The following is a 14,550-nucleotide window of genomic DNA, read 5'->3' on the forward strand; positions in this document are numbered from 1 at the left end:
CCAAAAGCACAACCAATCCTTTACCAATGCAAAGCTGTCTATTACTGTACTCTTGAATGCTTCCTCCCTCTCCCATTGGATAATGTGTATGAAATGCAAGCCCGCCAGTCTGTAAAAACCTTTGGTGCACAACTGGGAGTTCCCCGGTCTCTCCAGGAAGTTGTAAAAACTGAGACGGCAATTCATGAACGTGGTAGTTCTTATAGGGCTTCACTTTAGGTGAAGAGGAAGAAGGCCAGTCACGGAAGTGGTTTTCTGGGAAGAGCTGCTGAAAGCTTCTCCTGGGCCTGGCAAAACTCATTGCTGGCTGGCTCTGAGACGAGGCATGCTGCTAAGGCAATTAGAGAAGCTGGTAACGCCTCTATGGCAATGTATTTAAGCAGCAGAAACACTGCGAGAAGCTCTCTATCTCTGCGCTCTCCGAGGAGTGGCGCCGCTCCCTTTCCTTTCCTGGTGGAGCCTGCAGGGCCGCGCTGCGGGCCCGTCCGGCACGGCGAGGAACCACGCGGCCGACACCAGCGCCGGGAGCGGCCACGTGGCCGGGAACGCGCGGCAGGCATTGGCAACCAGGGCGCTGCTGTCTTGGCAGGGCTCACAAGGAACTCGGTTCCCCTGGCCGCTCCTGGGCAGCCGTGCTGCAGACAGAGGCGCCAGGGCGGCGGCGGCTTTTCCTTCGCGGCGCCCACGTGAAGAGAAGGCGCGAAATGGAGCCCGCGGGGACCTCGCCCTCACAGCGAGCAATTCTCTCGCACAGAGCACGGACGGGATCCGCCTTTCAACATTGCAGAACTCTGCAAAATCTTCTTGACCGATAGCACTTGAGAACAGACGAACCTACAAACACCAACTCTCTCCCAAATCCAAAAAAAAAGGAAGGGTGAAGACATCTGGGGAACACAACAGTGACACTAAAGCCGGTGCAAAGGAGGGATGGGGACAAGGAGAGACCCAGGCCTCAGAGCTGAAATTCTTCTACAAGCTGTGCTGAAGATTAGAATCCTACAAATTATTTCCCTGTAATTAATGAAGTAGCTAGAAGGATGGAGAATGCTCCCGAATCCCATGAAAAAGAAGCGCTCAGGCTAGAATGTGGACATGCTGAGAAGCTGTGATCTGTGAGAGGCCTGAGCAGAGAGAGAGAGGGAGAACACCCCTTGCTTTCAGAGACAGAGGAAGAGGACACTTGCTTTTATACTACAACAGCTCATCCTTAAAAATTGCAGCCCATGAACTAATGGCCCAGGGGCAAAAGGCAGTTGTGAGAAGACCACTCTGCCCATTGACACATGTCAAAGCAGGTTTCAGGTGTGACTGCAACCTGTAAAAATTCAAACCACATTAAAAAGTTCACAGAAAATTCCCTCCCATAGAAAGGACCCCATGGCATAGCAAGAGACTCCTCTCCCTAAGTGAACTGAAACAGAAGTTTTACAAGCCACACTCACCAAAACCCCCATGCTTTTGTCTTCCTATGCTCTCAGTGAGAAATAAAAAAAGGCAGGGGATGGTGGGGGGGGGGGGGTAGGTAAAAGTATTCTAAAGGTTTTAATTCTCATTATCATCTTTTTGATTGTGTAAATAAAATTTCCTTCATACCTTTTAAAGTGTTTTTCTCCAATTCCTTATCTCACCCCACAAGCTTTTTAATTCTTCTTTCCTCCTCCTATGCTCAACCATAGCAGAGCAGAAAGAGTGATTTTCTTTGGTAGATGCACTGGCTTTTAGCCAGCACCAAGCCCTGACGTATCATAATCTTCATTTCAGTGATAATAAAACCTGCCAGAAACATTTAATTTCCCAGAAAAGCCACCAAGATACTAAGTCACAAGTCCCACTCAAACCCATATTTATATAGAATCTATTTTAAAACAATAGCATGTTTCCCCTCAATAAGCTTCCCATAAGCATTATTACCCTATTACCCATCAACCATCACAATGAAAAACTGGATAAATATTGTCATGGGCCCACATGGTTTGGATTCATGCTAGCCACATGGGAGCATTCAATGAAAAGTTAAGTAAACTGTCTACCTACTACACCCTGGTGCTTGGCATAGCAGTAATTAATCAGAGCAGTATTCAGAATACTAAGTGGACACGAAAAGACACAATCCATTCAAGCCCACCAATCCCTTTGCTTCCTCTCAGTCTTCTCCATTTTGATTCTACCTACAAGTCACCAATACATTATCCATTTTTTTAACCTGAACCTTGCTAATAACCATTGTCTTGTCTAACATTGGGCATGCAATAAACTAAAAGTGCACAAGGAGTAAACACTTGGTATTATACTGAACTCTACATATGAAACAACACACCTTTGTGAAGCTTAGTCAAATACAGTATCCGTCGCACTTAAATATTCTGCAGCTGCCAACACTTGCATGGCTTAGTCAGTCTGCACATACAGTATGCAAACATTGCAGCTTTAAGGAGTTCTTACTGTCAGGTGTATGGTAGGAGGAGGAGGAGAAGAAGCTCATAATCGTTTCATTGGATGCTGCTATGAAAATGCCAGAGTCTGAAGCACTTCACTCATTTATCCCACGAGTCCAAAAGGCAAAGGAACTTACAGAAGCCAAGCTACAGGTGCCTCTGAAATCTTTTTCTAGCTATCATTGAGCAGGCCGAGAAAAATGCTGTGCTTTCTAAATTGGCAGACATTATTTCATCATTCAAATGCTTATTTACAGCCATCCTCACAAATCAAAGTAGGAAACATTTCCATCAACAGAAAAAAAACTGCCAGCCTTAGAGGCAGCTAAGTAGATGAGCAAGCTAATTGAATACCAGAATATATAAACCCCAAGCTAATCATATACTTTACTACAGCTCCTTTTTCAGCCATTAATGCTGGGTACTTCCAAGCTATAGCTTAGACCAAGAAAAACACAGCAAGTTTTCATTTGCTCATGAATCAAAAATGTTGAATGTTGAATACCAGCAGAAAATATTACAAAAAGCCAGTCAGACAAATCCTTGGCCAGTAATTAAAGCAACCAACTAATTCTATGGAAATACAAAGGCAAAACCTCCCCAAAAATGAAACACTTTTCCTAAACAATATTAATGAATCCAAATTTTTTAAAGAAATACATGTGACCAACAGACAAAAGACTTAATTGTACCAAGTAGCTCTCGCCCTGGCAAAGTTGAATGACGACTTTTTGACGAACTTGGAGTTGTTATCTGAAAAACATCAAAAGAAAAAAACAATCTAACATTCTGAGCTTTTTGCATGTTAAACATATCATCAAAACCTTACTTGTGACTTCCTTGCCTCTTGCTGTTCTGGGTCATGTACAGTTATGGCCTTTTAAAGGCTCAGCCAAGTTCAGACAAAATGGAAAACATCTAGTCTAAGGCTTCAGTAGGAAGTTTTAGGAGTTACTAGTTTATTCTTGGAAAGCTATTCATCATTTTTTCAACTTATACATTACATGTCATGTACTAATCCCTACCCCAAATATAAGAATTTATCCATGCATATATATCTACACACACACACACGTGAGTAATCTACACATCTCTGGCAGCTCCAGCAGAAAAGAGAAGCTCTATTCTGACACTTCACCTCTGACCTTCCTCACTCCCCAAATCAAAACAAAGCTAATTCTTTTTCTTTGAGCCTCTACAAAGCTCAGATTCACACTTTTAAGAAAACTGACAGCTCAAAGATCAACCTGCACATCAGGGCTCCAAGAATAATATATAAAAGTAAAAAAAAAAAGGGAAAATACATTTCTAAAACATTTACTCTGTTTCTTACATTTCATAGCTCTCAAACCCCCAGATCCTACAATATCTACAAAGACATCAAGCAGAAGAACAATGGGAGAAGCACAGAGAAGTTGTGTCAGAATGCATTTAACTGCTGCCCAGTTAAAGAGCTTTTATTTCATCCTAACTAGCTAATAACTTAGAATAGGAGAAATATCATACCGTTATCCATTTGGGAATATTTCTCTCATCACCTTGTATTATCACATCCGTGGGAACTCTTTTTTTCTTCAGTATTTGTCCATCATCTACATTCAGATTCTTAGAGGAAAACAAAATTATTAAAACAACATAGAACTTATTGGCACAGGCAACTACAAACTGATTATTCTGATTTACTGCAAACTAGTGTTCTTCAGATCAGAATATATGCAACCTGCATAAAGTTATTTCTAATGTACACATTTTAAGCAAAAAACTGCCTCCCCACGTGCCCCCCAGCAAAAAAAAAAAAAACCCTATAATTGCATAGAAGGAACTATCTGTGAAGATATATGAAAAGGGATAATAAACAAGAATATTCAGGGAACAGCAAACTCTGCCTTAAAGAGCCTCTGATAAAGCCAACAAAAATCCCAAACAAATAAAGAAAGGAGAAAGAAATAAAGAAAAATGGTTACAATGCTCTGACAATGACACCTGCAAATCTCTACTTGTATTCCCAACATCCTGTGGGAAGCCATATACAAATTAAGGTCTCTTCTGCAACAACCCTCATTGTAGAACCTCAGGGAATTTTGTAATAAAAGGCAATTCATTAGTCAAACTGTCACTTTCTGAAGCAGATTCAATTAGCTGTTGTCAGAGAGTGGACACCAGCACAGTGCTAGACAAGTGAGGAAAGTAAATCCCATTTTTGGCACCGCTGTTGGAGCAAGCAAACCACAGGATTAAAATGGCTGCACAAACACACAGTGCATGTTGTATTTTTCCTCAACACTGTAAATAGTCTGGCTAGCCCTGACCATAATCTAGTTTGGGAAGCAACAGCAGAAGATTCCAGCCTGCTTTTGTTATGACAGCCATTATTGCTCATTTACCATGTCCTTCAAACCATGTTACCTACCTATGCTAGACCCCCTGGTGAACGACCATTCTTTTTATAAGCATTTTCACCTTAAGATCCATCTGGTGTCTCTTTTTCCTTAGCTAGAAAAGCCTTTCTCAGGGCTGCCTGCTGATGCAGTACACTGTAGGCCTTTCTCTGGCCCACTGGTATTAGCAAGACAATAACATCACTTGTCATTGGTCTCTGTGACACTAATTATTGAACACCTCACCTGCCAAAAATGTGCATTAAAATGCAGATGATATCAAGTCTTCTGCTGACTGCATCAGCTCATCAGGCAGGTGTAAACATCTCAAATAGTTAACAGCTTCTATTGGATCACTACATTCTATTAGACACCCCAAAGTTTTACCTTGAGACGAATTCCTTCAAATTTTCTTCCTACGGAGGCTACATCACCACCTTCTTCACCTGCAATTTGAAAGTAAATATTAAATCAAACATAGCTGAACTCAAAACAGAAATGTTTTTAAACACACACTGTGCAAGTTATTGGCTAAACTGTTTTCATAATAGAAAACAGTTTTCTGCCCTATAACTTTAAACTGTATTGCATTTCCATTCCAATTCCAATTGGAAAGCATGGTTTGTGGCTCCATAAATGACTGCAGCAGAGCAAAGGAGGCTTAAGAAAACTTGTTTGCCATCAGTTCATGACAATTTATATTAAATATTTCAGGGAGTGAAACATTTTTAAAGCTCTTTCTTTTGTGGCTCTCTAAGATTCATTAATCATTAGTGAACCATCCCCACTACATTCCTAAATATGCCAACAGGATTTTCTCTCACGCTTCCTCTTCGTAGCTTCCTGTTGCCAAGACTACCTCAGGACTCACAAAGTGAGAAATAAGACTTGAGAATATGAAAAAGCAAGACAGACACTGGTCACTCAGTTCTAGGTACTCTATTCTGTGGGTCGTTTGGTGAATGAAATGCAACAAAGTATTGTTTTCCTCGATGTAGGCAGACCTTCCAATTCATTATTAGCTAAAATCAGTCGTCCATGAGAATCAAATATATGACTGCATTTTCAGCCCTGCTTTCTGAACTGCCCTGCACTCACCAGAGGGAAGGAGAAAGGAGAGGGGAATAACCCTGGGAATCGTGAGTGAAAGAAATCTTGGTTACGGTACTACCACATCACTGCCTCGTCATACTACTCTTAAATTGCTATTTCTCTTTCTGCCATACAATCTTCTTCCTCCAGCACAACTGGGCACAAACCTGTCAGATTGCTTCCTACACGTTCATCCACATGAACAGACTGGACTGCTACAGAAATGGGCGCTTCCTGAGATAAAGGGAACAACTCCTGTGTCACGGAATGGTTGACCCCATCACATCAATTATAAATTATTAACAAATAGCTTGCATCAGAGCATGAGCTGATTTGTATACAAGTGGAAAATTCTTCTACGTGTGAGTCCTCCAAAATCTAATTTTAGCATATCTTCAATGTGCTGGCAATCATACTTTCAAATCACTGGATCTTCAGTAATTAGCAGTGGGCCTGGGCACAGAATGGAAAACTAAAAGTATTCTCTCCAGGGAATCCAAAAGTGGTCTTCAAGGCCAAAAGGGAAATTCAGCAACACCTTTGCACCTCAAAGGCAGAACAGAGAGGAAGAAAGACAACTTCCACCTTCCTCTCTCAAAACTATGACCTTTGTTAAAGAAAGCTATTTCACAGGAGGTGCATCCAAAACACTATCATTCTCTAACTTATAACTTCTCTATCCCTTTCTCCAAATTAATTCAGTCCTCTGTGGTAGCATCCTGCTGAATATAAGCAGTTGTAAGATTTACTCTGCCAAGCTACTTCCTGAGAAAGCAAGAAATGGTAATCCTAATAACTTTCCCTATTAAGGACAGACTTGCAGGCCCAGGTGAGAGCTGCTCCACTTGACTTTTACCTGCTGTAGACAAGCTTTGCACACTCTCAACACAAAAATAGTATTTAGTACCTGGAAGAAACTCTGCCTTCCATGACTAGTGTGAAGTATTCTATATGAATACTAAAAATGGAGAACACCTGCCAAAACTAAAACTTTAGTTAAGACAGCTAAGGACCCATTTCTTCCCTTAAGTTAGTGTGCCCTACTGATAAGCTTTTATGTATCAAAAAGCCACCAAAACCAAACCAAGAAAAAAAGGCCCTGAAAACACCCACCCAACTACCAACAGCCAAAACACCACAGTGCACTCAGTTTTTCATGGGAAGAATCAAGAGTCTACATCTTACAGGATTTAGAGATAGCTGGAACTCACAGAGGTTTCTAAAAATCCTCACCACATGCTTCGCAGACCATTCGTAAGAGGAGGAGAAGCTCATAATCATTTATTGGATGCTGCTATGAAAATACCAGAGTCTGAAGCACTCCACACATTTATCCCACAAGAGCAAAAGGCAAGGGAACTTACAGAAGCCAAGCTACAGGGGTCTCTGAAATCTTTTTCCCAGCTTTCATTGTGCAGGCTGAGAAAAATGGCCTGCTTTCTAAATTGGCTGAAATTACTTCATCATTCAAATGCTTATTTGAAGCTATCCTCACAAATGACAGTAGGAAACATTTCCCTCAACAAGGAAGAAATGCCCAGCCTCAGAGGCAGCTATGTGGATGAACAAGCTAATTGAATACCAGCATAGGGAAACCCCAAGCTAACCATACTCTAGTACAACTTCCCTTTCAGCCACTAACTGCTGGCTACTGCCCAGCCATAGCCGCATCTATGAAAAACACTGCATGTTTTCATTTGCTCAAGAATCAAACTGTTGAATAATACCAGGCATAAATATTTTTAAAAAGTCAAAGGCAGCTCCCACTAATAAATGCAATCAAATAATTATTTGGGAGTACAAGGTCAAAACCTCACTCTCTTCCATTCTCTCAACAAAGTTCAATAAAGGGTAGATAAGCAGTACATGAAAAAACCCACCTGTATCAGATGTATCTGCACCAGAGCTCTCAGAAGATTCCTTAAAAGCACATGAAAGGAATTTTAATACCTGGTAGCTTAAACTATATTTCATTAGCCCATAGAATTTCCGGCTTTCACTACTTGCTCAGTTTTTGGGGGGTTGTGGGAATGAAACAAATGCAGGTGTATTCCACAAATTGTGACCAAATCACACCATCTTTATTAACAAGTCTATACACAAACTTACGTTGAGTCAAAAGAAGCTATTCCAGACCACACAGATTGTACAAATAGTCATTTAAAAAGTTAGACCCACATATTGCCTAACTAAAAAGGCACTTGATGGTGAAGAGCCCAGATCCAACTGCTCGCTCTCCTCCTTCAAAAAAACCCTAATAAAACAGCTGAAAACCAGTACAGATATTGTGGCACAGGACCACCAGCTCATAAATGATTTCTTAGCTTTTGACTCCACAAATACATTTTCCCAAAGAGGCCAACATAGGACAGTTGGGGTTGGAAGGGACCTTAAAAATCATCTAGAACCAACCCCCTCTGTGATGGCCAGATTGCTCAAAGGCTCACCCAGCCTGGCCTGCAACACTCCATCAAAAGAGATGCAATGCAGCACCCATACCTGGTGTGCTGGTGAGTTCTCATCTTCAAGATCATGGCTCTGCTTCTCTGATATTTCGTAGCATGAATGGGAGAGGAAAATAAAAACTCTATTACTTTCATAATACTCAGCCTCTCTTCCGATTTCTGTTTTCAATTTCTTTTATTTTTCCCTCTATTTACAGCCTATCACCAGTGGCTCTAGCAATGGGTTTCTTTTTCTAAATCCCTCTGGCCAATCACACTATAATGAAACACAAACCAAAGTACTCCAGCACACTTTTTGTCATTGTTGAACAGTGCAGAAAACCTGTTTTGTTTGCTTCGTGGTCAAGGCACTTGTGCATATCTTCTGGCATGGTTGTGTGCTACCTTTACAGCAGACTGCAATGTCCTTGGTTGGCTCAAGCAACTTTCAAAATTGTCTCTTCAGCATTTGATTATTGCAAAGTAAGTCTATTACTCTGAACTTCTTTGCATGAAATTGAAGACATTTCAGTTGTAGCCCTGATTTGTCAGACACTTTTCTCAGTGGTCAATCCCACCTGCTATCACGTAAGCGTTAATTAATTCCTTCTTCTGTTAATTAATTAAATATACAACCAATAAAGTGCACAGGACAAGTCCTGTAATAAACCCGCCATGTTTCTCCCAAGTTTGGATGCAGACCACTGATAATTATTCAAAGCACAATTTTCCAACCAGTGGCTATAAAACCACTCTCTCATCAAATTCAACAAGCATGTAACTGGAAGGCTCTGGCTTAAGGTTGTAACCTTCTCTGGAAATTAATCTTCATGATTTTGGAAAACACTACTGTAACACCTCCTTAACAACATATTCTTTTAGAAGCCAGAGTGCCTCTTCCAAACATATCTGGATTGGGAACAGATGGCATTAAAAGAACAAAGGAGTGTCCAGTTGAAATCCCTTACTGAGCAAGGTCTATGAAGCACCACAAAGCCCATTTCGTACCCAAAAACTCTCAAGGAAAAAAAGGCAATTTATGCGGCTGATATATGACCAAAATATCACTTCTCTGGGAGGCTGAAATTTATCCTACCTGCTCTTCCTTAACTGAGAGCTGCCATATGTGAAAAAAAAAAATAGTCCACCACTCAAAGGACTGTCACATTTGAATCAGGACAACTTTAAGAGGATGCTGGACAAGCCACCCAAATAGGAAAACTTAAATCTAGCAAAATGCAGAATTGTGAGTTGGAAAAAAAACAACACTAGGTATATTCTAAGGCGAGGGGTCCATTGATAGGTATTTGTTTAATGTTCAGGCTTAACAGCAAAACCTTTATGTATCCTAATTTAAAACACTTAGGTCTACTTAAGAGTAAGTGAGTAAATAAAATCTGTACATTAGCATTACATCCATGGTCAGACGTATCTGTTTTGGGCTGAGGGTTTAAGATGTATGGGCTGCTTTGATTTTTGGGTTTTTTTAAGACTAACAGCAACCAAAACCAGACAGTTCAAATGCTTTCATGTGTCTTTGTGTTTCAATTAAACAGAGCCAGAGCAATGTATGGTTTTCTGAAGCTGGAAAAATCAGCAATATTCTATTTTTTATGGAATATATAAATATACACAGGAAAATACAAATCTACTCAAGCTTACGTTGTTCATAAGAAAGTTGTTCATCCAACTTTCATATTTAGTCAGAAATTGCTTTCCTAGGATGACTTGAAATAAAGTAATACATTTCTCAAGTAACATCAGAAGCTGCAAAAACACATATTACCCATTTTTCTGCCTTTCTAGGTCATCTGAAATGGAGTACACTAAATTTAAACTTACAAAGATCACGACTTTCTAGCATTTAAGACAACCATGCAAACTCCTTTCTGTAAGAGCTTCTAGGATATTCAGACCACGAAGTAGATTTGTAAAGATTAGCAAAATATTTATTCTAAGTAACTTTAAATACAGTATCTTTGAAAAAAAATCTAACTTTCTTTCCATGTGTTATCAGAGACTATAGCCACAGTTTCGAATGACTTTGCCTCATTAGCCAAATGGAACAAGAAGTAAAGGTCAGGACCATCTGAAACTTTTTGTACCAGACCCTTCTTTTCCATCTCTACATTGGCATTTCTTAGGCTGATTCAAAACCTGTATCTGACCACTTTATGGACAAGGTTTTTGGCAGTGCTGTGGAGGAAGACTGGTGCTAGGCAGTGCTTTGTCCTCTTGTGCTCCAAATAAAAGTGTTTTAGATGAATGACATAAAATCTTAAGACATTTCGCAATAGATTTTTTTTAAAAGAAACACTACCTGTGCTCCTTGGCTTTCGAGTAATACGCTGCAAGAGAAAAAAAGTCACAATAATCAAAGAATAGCAAAATAATGTTATCCATCGTATTTATTACCTTTGCTATAGCCCACCACTACAAATCCATTACATTTTCTCAGGTTTCCCCTGGCCTAACCAGAAAAGCCACAAGTATCTCGTAAAACTTCCCTGATCATTCACTTTTTCCATTCCCGTTGCTGCTAAAGTCACTGCAAGAACATACCTGCACCCACAGAAGAGGCTAAGACACAGAATTTCCCTCACAGTCTTTTATGGATTTGGTTGGGAAACCTGGGCGCCAATGCTTAGGGGACTGTGCACAAGGCATTACCAGGAGTGGAAAGGGAACCCTAAATACAGCCTCTTCTTGGTCTCCGTTAATCCACTCATGCTGCCTCAGACTGAATTGCATTCCTCATCATGCCCTCACTCTGAGTGGGGATCAGAACAGCTTCTGTGTTACTGCCAAGGCACGCCATAGAGGCCATGGGTTTACCTGACACACTGACCGGTGAGACTGCAAAGATTCTTTAATTAATCTGGCATTATTTCACAGGGGAAAAAATACAGAAACCAAAGATGAAACCAGAAACCCCTGCTGAATCATAGAGCTGACTGGCTGAACAAAGATCAATTGATTCAATGCATTAACTGCACGGAATACATTCTGATGAGTTCTGAAACTACACATTCCAAACAGACTGCAATTGAAAGAAAAAATTTCTCCAGGTTTACAAGTGGTGCTAACTACTGATAAATAGTCATCTATTTTAGCCAGATGCATCAGAAACATCTTCAACTATACTACAACTCTATTGTAAAGCAAATGATGACCTCCTCAATACCTCTGAAAATATTCTATAGTATGGCAAGGTTAGAATATAATCCTGTCTATCTATCGATCCACAAAGAAATATTGCTGCATTTTGGCTGCATGGTAGAACTGTACTATTAAATACCGTAAATCCTTTCTTCCACTTTTTAACGTCTTTCCTTGACATACGTTCCCATTGTTTAGGTCCTAGAAAAAAACAAAAAGTAAAAATATTACCACTTATCATAATACCATCTATACTGAATATCACTCTAACAAACATTTACGTACAACATATTACAGAATAACAGAACATTAGCAAATCTGAACTGTCTACCACCACATTTGTTGAAATAGAAATTTAAAGGAAAACAAACCAGGAGAATATGGCAATTCAAGCTGAGAAGTCAGGCAAGACAAAAAAGAGCATCACATGCTGAGTCTAACAAGACTGAGCTAAAATCCAAAGAGCATTACAGCCCCATATTCAAGCAAGAGGACAAAAGAGGTAAAAGATTTTAGGTTCTAGATTTTAGTCAATGAATGCAGACTCCATGGGATCTGAGGTTAGTTAAAGCCATAACTAAGGCTCTACGGGACCGAGATCCATACTCCTTCCATTTTGAACAGAGATCACTAACCCAAAAGCACAACCAATCCTTTACCAATGCAAAGCTGTCTATTACTGTACTCTTGAATGCTTCCTCCCTCTCCCATTGGATAATGTGTATGAAATGCAAGCCCGCCAGTCTGTAAAAACCTTTGGTGCACAACTGGGAGTTCCCCGGTCTCTCCGGGAAGTTGTAAAAACTGAGACGGCAATTCATGAACGTGGTAGCTCTTATAGGGCTTCATTTTAGGTGAAGAGGAAGAAGGCCAGTCACGGAAGTGATTTTCTGGGAAGAGCTGCTGAAAGCTTCTCCTGGGCCTGGCAAAACTCATTGCCTGCTGGCTCCGAGAAGAGGCGGTTCCCCTGGCCGCTCCTGGGCAGCCGTGCTGCAGACAGAGGCGCCAGGGCGGCGGCGGCTTTTCCTTCGCGGCGCCCACGTGAAGAGAAGGCGCGAAATGGAGCCCGCGGGGACCCCGCCCTCACAGCGAGCAATTCTCGCGCACAGAGCACGGACGGGATCCGCCTTTCAACATTGCAGAATGTGGATCAGCCATTACAATAAAAAACTGGATAAATAATGTCATGGGTCCACACAGTTTAGGTTTATGCTGAGAGGAATAGTGGATGTGTCTTTACGAAGAAGCCTGGGTGTGTTGATAGAGAAAATTTAAAAACAGTGTCTACCTACTCCACCCTGATGTTTGGCACAGCAGTAATTTATCAGAACATTATTCAGAATACTAAGTTGAGATGAAAATACATAATCCATTCATGCATTCCTTTCCTTCCTTCAAGTCATCCAAACATTACCCATTTATACCATGAACTCTGCTAATAAGCATTGTCTTATCTAGAATGGAGCACACGAGAGACTAATAATGCACATAGGAGTAAAGTCTTGGTACTATACCAAAGTCTACATACGATTTATTGTATCTTAGTGAAAAAAAAGCATCCGTCACACTGTAATATTCTGCAGCTGCAAACACTTACATGCTTTACTCAGTCTACACATACAGTATGTAAACATTGTAGCTTTAAGGAGTTCTTACCCTCAGGTGTATCGTACGTCAAAGAGTCGATGGAAATCAGTACGTCATCCCCGAAGGGATGGCTATACTAAAGAAAAAGAACGATTAAATATTAGAACAAACTTTCAAAGTAATATCTTTAGTGTATGTTTTATATATTGTTATGAGAACAATTTTTTGTTTTACTCAAACATGAAGTTATCATTACGGTGTTTTATTGGGTAAAGCTGTAAGTCAGCAATCTGGAAATATTAACTCCTAGAGAAAACCGATGTACTTTAAGCATATGTGCAAGCCATTCAACCTAAGGCATAAGCCCTGCCAAAACAGGGCTCCACAGAGTTTTAATATGCAGTGAAGTCACTCTCTGACAGTTTCACCCAAATTTGTGTTGCAGAAACTAAAAGCAGCCCGCATGTAGACATGTAGAAATATCCGATGTGGCACTAGCCGAGAAAATCCATCCAGAGCCAGATTTTGCCCGGCGGCGGCACAAAACATCTCCCGAACGGGAAAGGGCGCATCCCGGGATAAACGGTGATGCACGGAGGAGGACCGTGCCCATACCTTAAACACAGAACGGCTCCCAAGGGAGAGGGAGTCACTGAGTTCCCCACTTTCTGTAGTTTCATTGGAAACCTCCCGTCTAACGCAAGCTAGCCGGGGTTACGGACACTGTGAAGTCAGCTCGCACTTGTGACTAAGTCGCGTATCCAGCACGGGCAGTCCCAGGTGTCCGTTTTGTGGCTTTATCCCGGGACCTGGCTCTTGCCAGCCCTCTCCTGCCAAGGCACAGGAGTGCGCGGCCCAGCACAGACGGCACGGCTGCTCTCAGTCCCCGCTTCCCCGCCCGCCTCAGGACGGCACCCGGAACCAGCGGCCACCCCGGTCTCATAGCTCACCTCTTTGAAGATGCGGGTCATCGATGCCATGAAACGGGCGCTGCTCCGCCGCAGCCCCTCCTGCATCGTGGGATCAAACTCCATAACGAAAAGGCGTTTGCACCGCCGGCCACCTTCCACTCTCTACACCGCGACCGGCCCCAACCGCCGCAATTCAAACCGCCACCCTTTCGCGGCGTCCGATTGGTTGTTGCTAAAATCAGTTCTGGCGCTGTAGCCAATAAAAATTCTCGGTGGGCGGGCTTTATAGTCTCATTGGTTACTGGCGCTGCTGAGTGCCCCATCACCCCGCCTCCAAGCCCTGGCTTTTGGCGCCAAGTCCGGCGCGACGCGGGGCGTTGTTCTGCCTCTCAATGTTGGCTGGCCGCGGGCTGCCATTGGCTGCGGCGCACGGCCCGCCTCCCGCCGGCAGGACGTGCCGCCGCAGGGCAAGGCGGCGCCTCGGGGCGGTCTCCGGCCTGGGCAGCTCCAGACAGAAATGTACGTAATGTTGTGTCTCTGT

The 14,550-nt window shown here is 41.9% G+C and overlaps 1 protein-coding gene across 1 annotated transcript in view; it reads right to left on the reverse strand.

Moving 5' to 3' along the window:
- Positions 1-14,069, reverse strand: part of LOC128933311 (uncharacterized) — a 78,115-nt gene extending 64,046 nt beyond the window's left edge. Inside the window, exons 1-9 of the mRNA XM_054270239.1 lie at positions 13,908-14,069; positions 13,168-13,234; positions 12,926-12,965; positions 12,451-12,638; positions 11,651-11,712; positions 6,043-6,142; positions 5,204-5,262; positions 3,945-4,043; positions 3,131-3,191 (exon numbers count right to left, since the gene is read on the reverse strand). Coding sequence (XP_054126214.1) covers positions 3,131-3,191; positions 3,945-4,043; positions 5,204-5,262; positions 6,043-6,142; positions 11,651-11,712; positions 12,451-12,638; positions 12,926-12,965; positions 13,168-13,234; positions 13,908-14,069 — 838 coding nt within the window. The remainder of the gene's footprint in view (positions 1-3,130; positions 3,192-3,944; positions 4,044-5,203; positions 5,263-6,042; positions 6,143-11,650; positions 11,713-12,450; positions 12,639-12,925; positions 12,966-13,167; positions 13,235-13,907) is intronic.
- Between the last annotated feature and the right edge of the window lie 481 nt (positions 14,070-14,550).

Source organism: Melozone crissalis, unplaced genomic scaffold (genome assembly GCF_028551555.1).
Source record: "Melozone crissalis strain CALT ecotype California unplaced genomic scaffold, PUWL_Pcris_2 ptg000009l_1, whole genome shotgun sequence".
NCBI classification, from domain to species: Eukaryota; Metazoa; Chordata; class Aves; order Passeriformes; family Passerellidae; genus Melozone; species Melozone crissalis.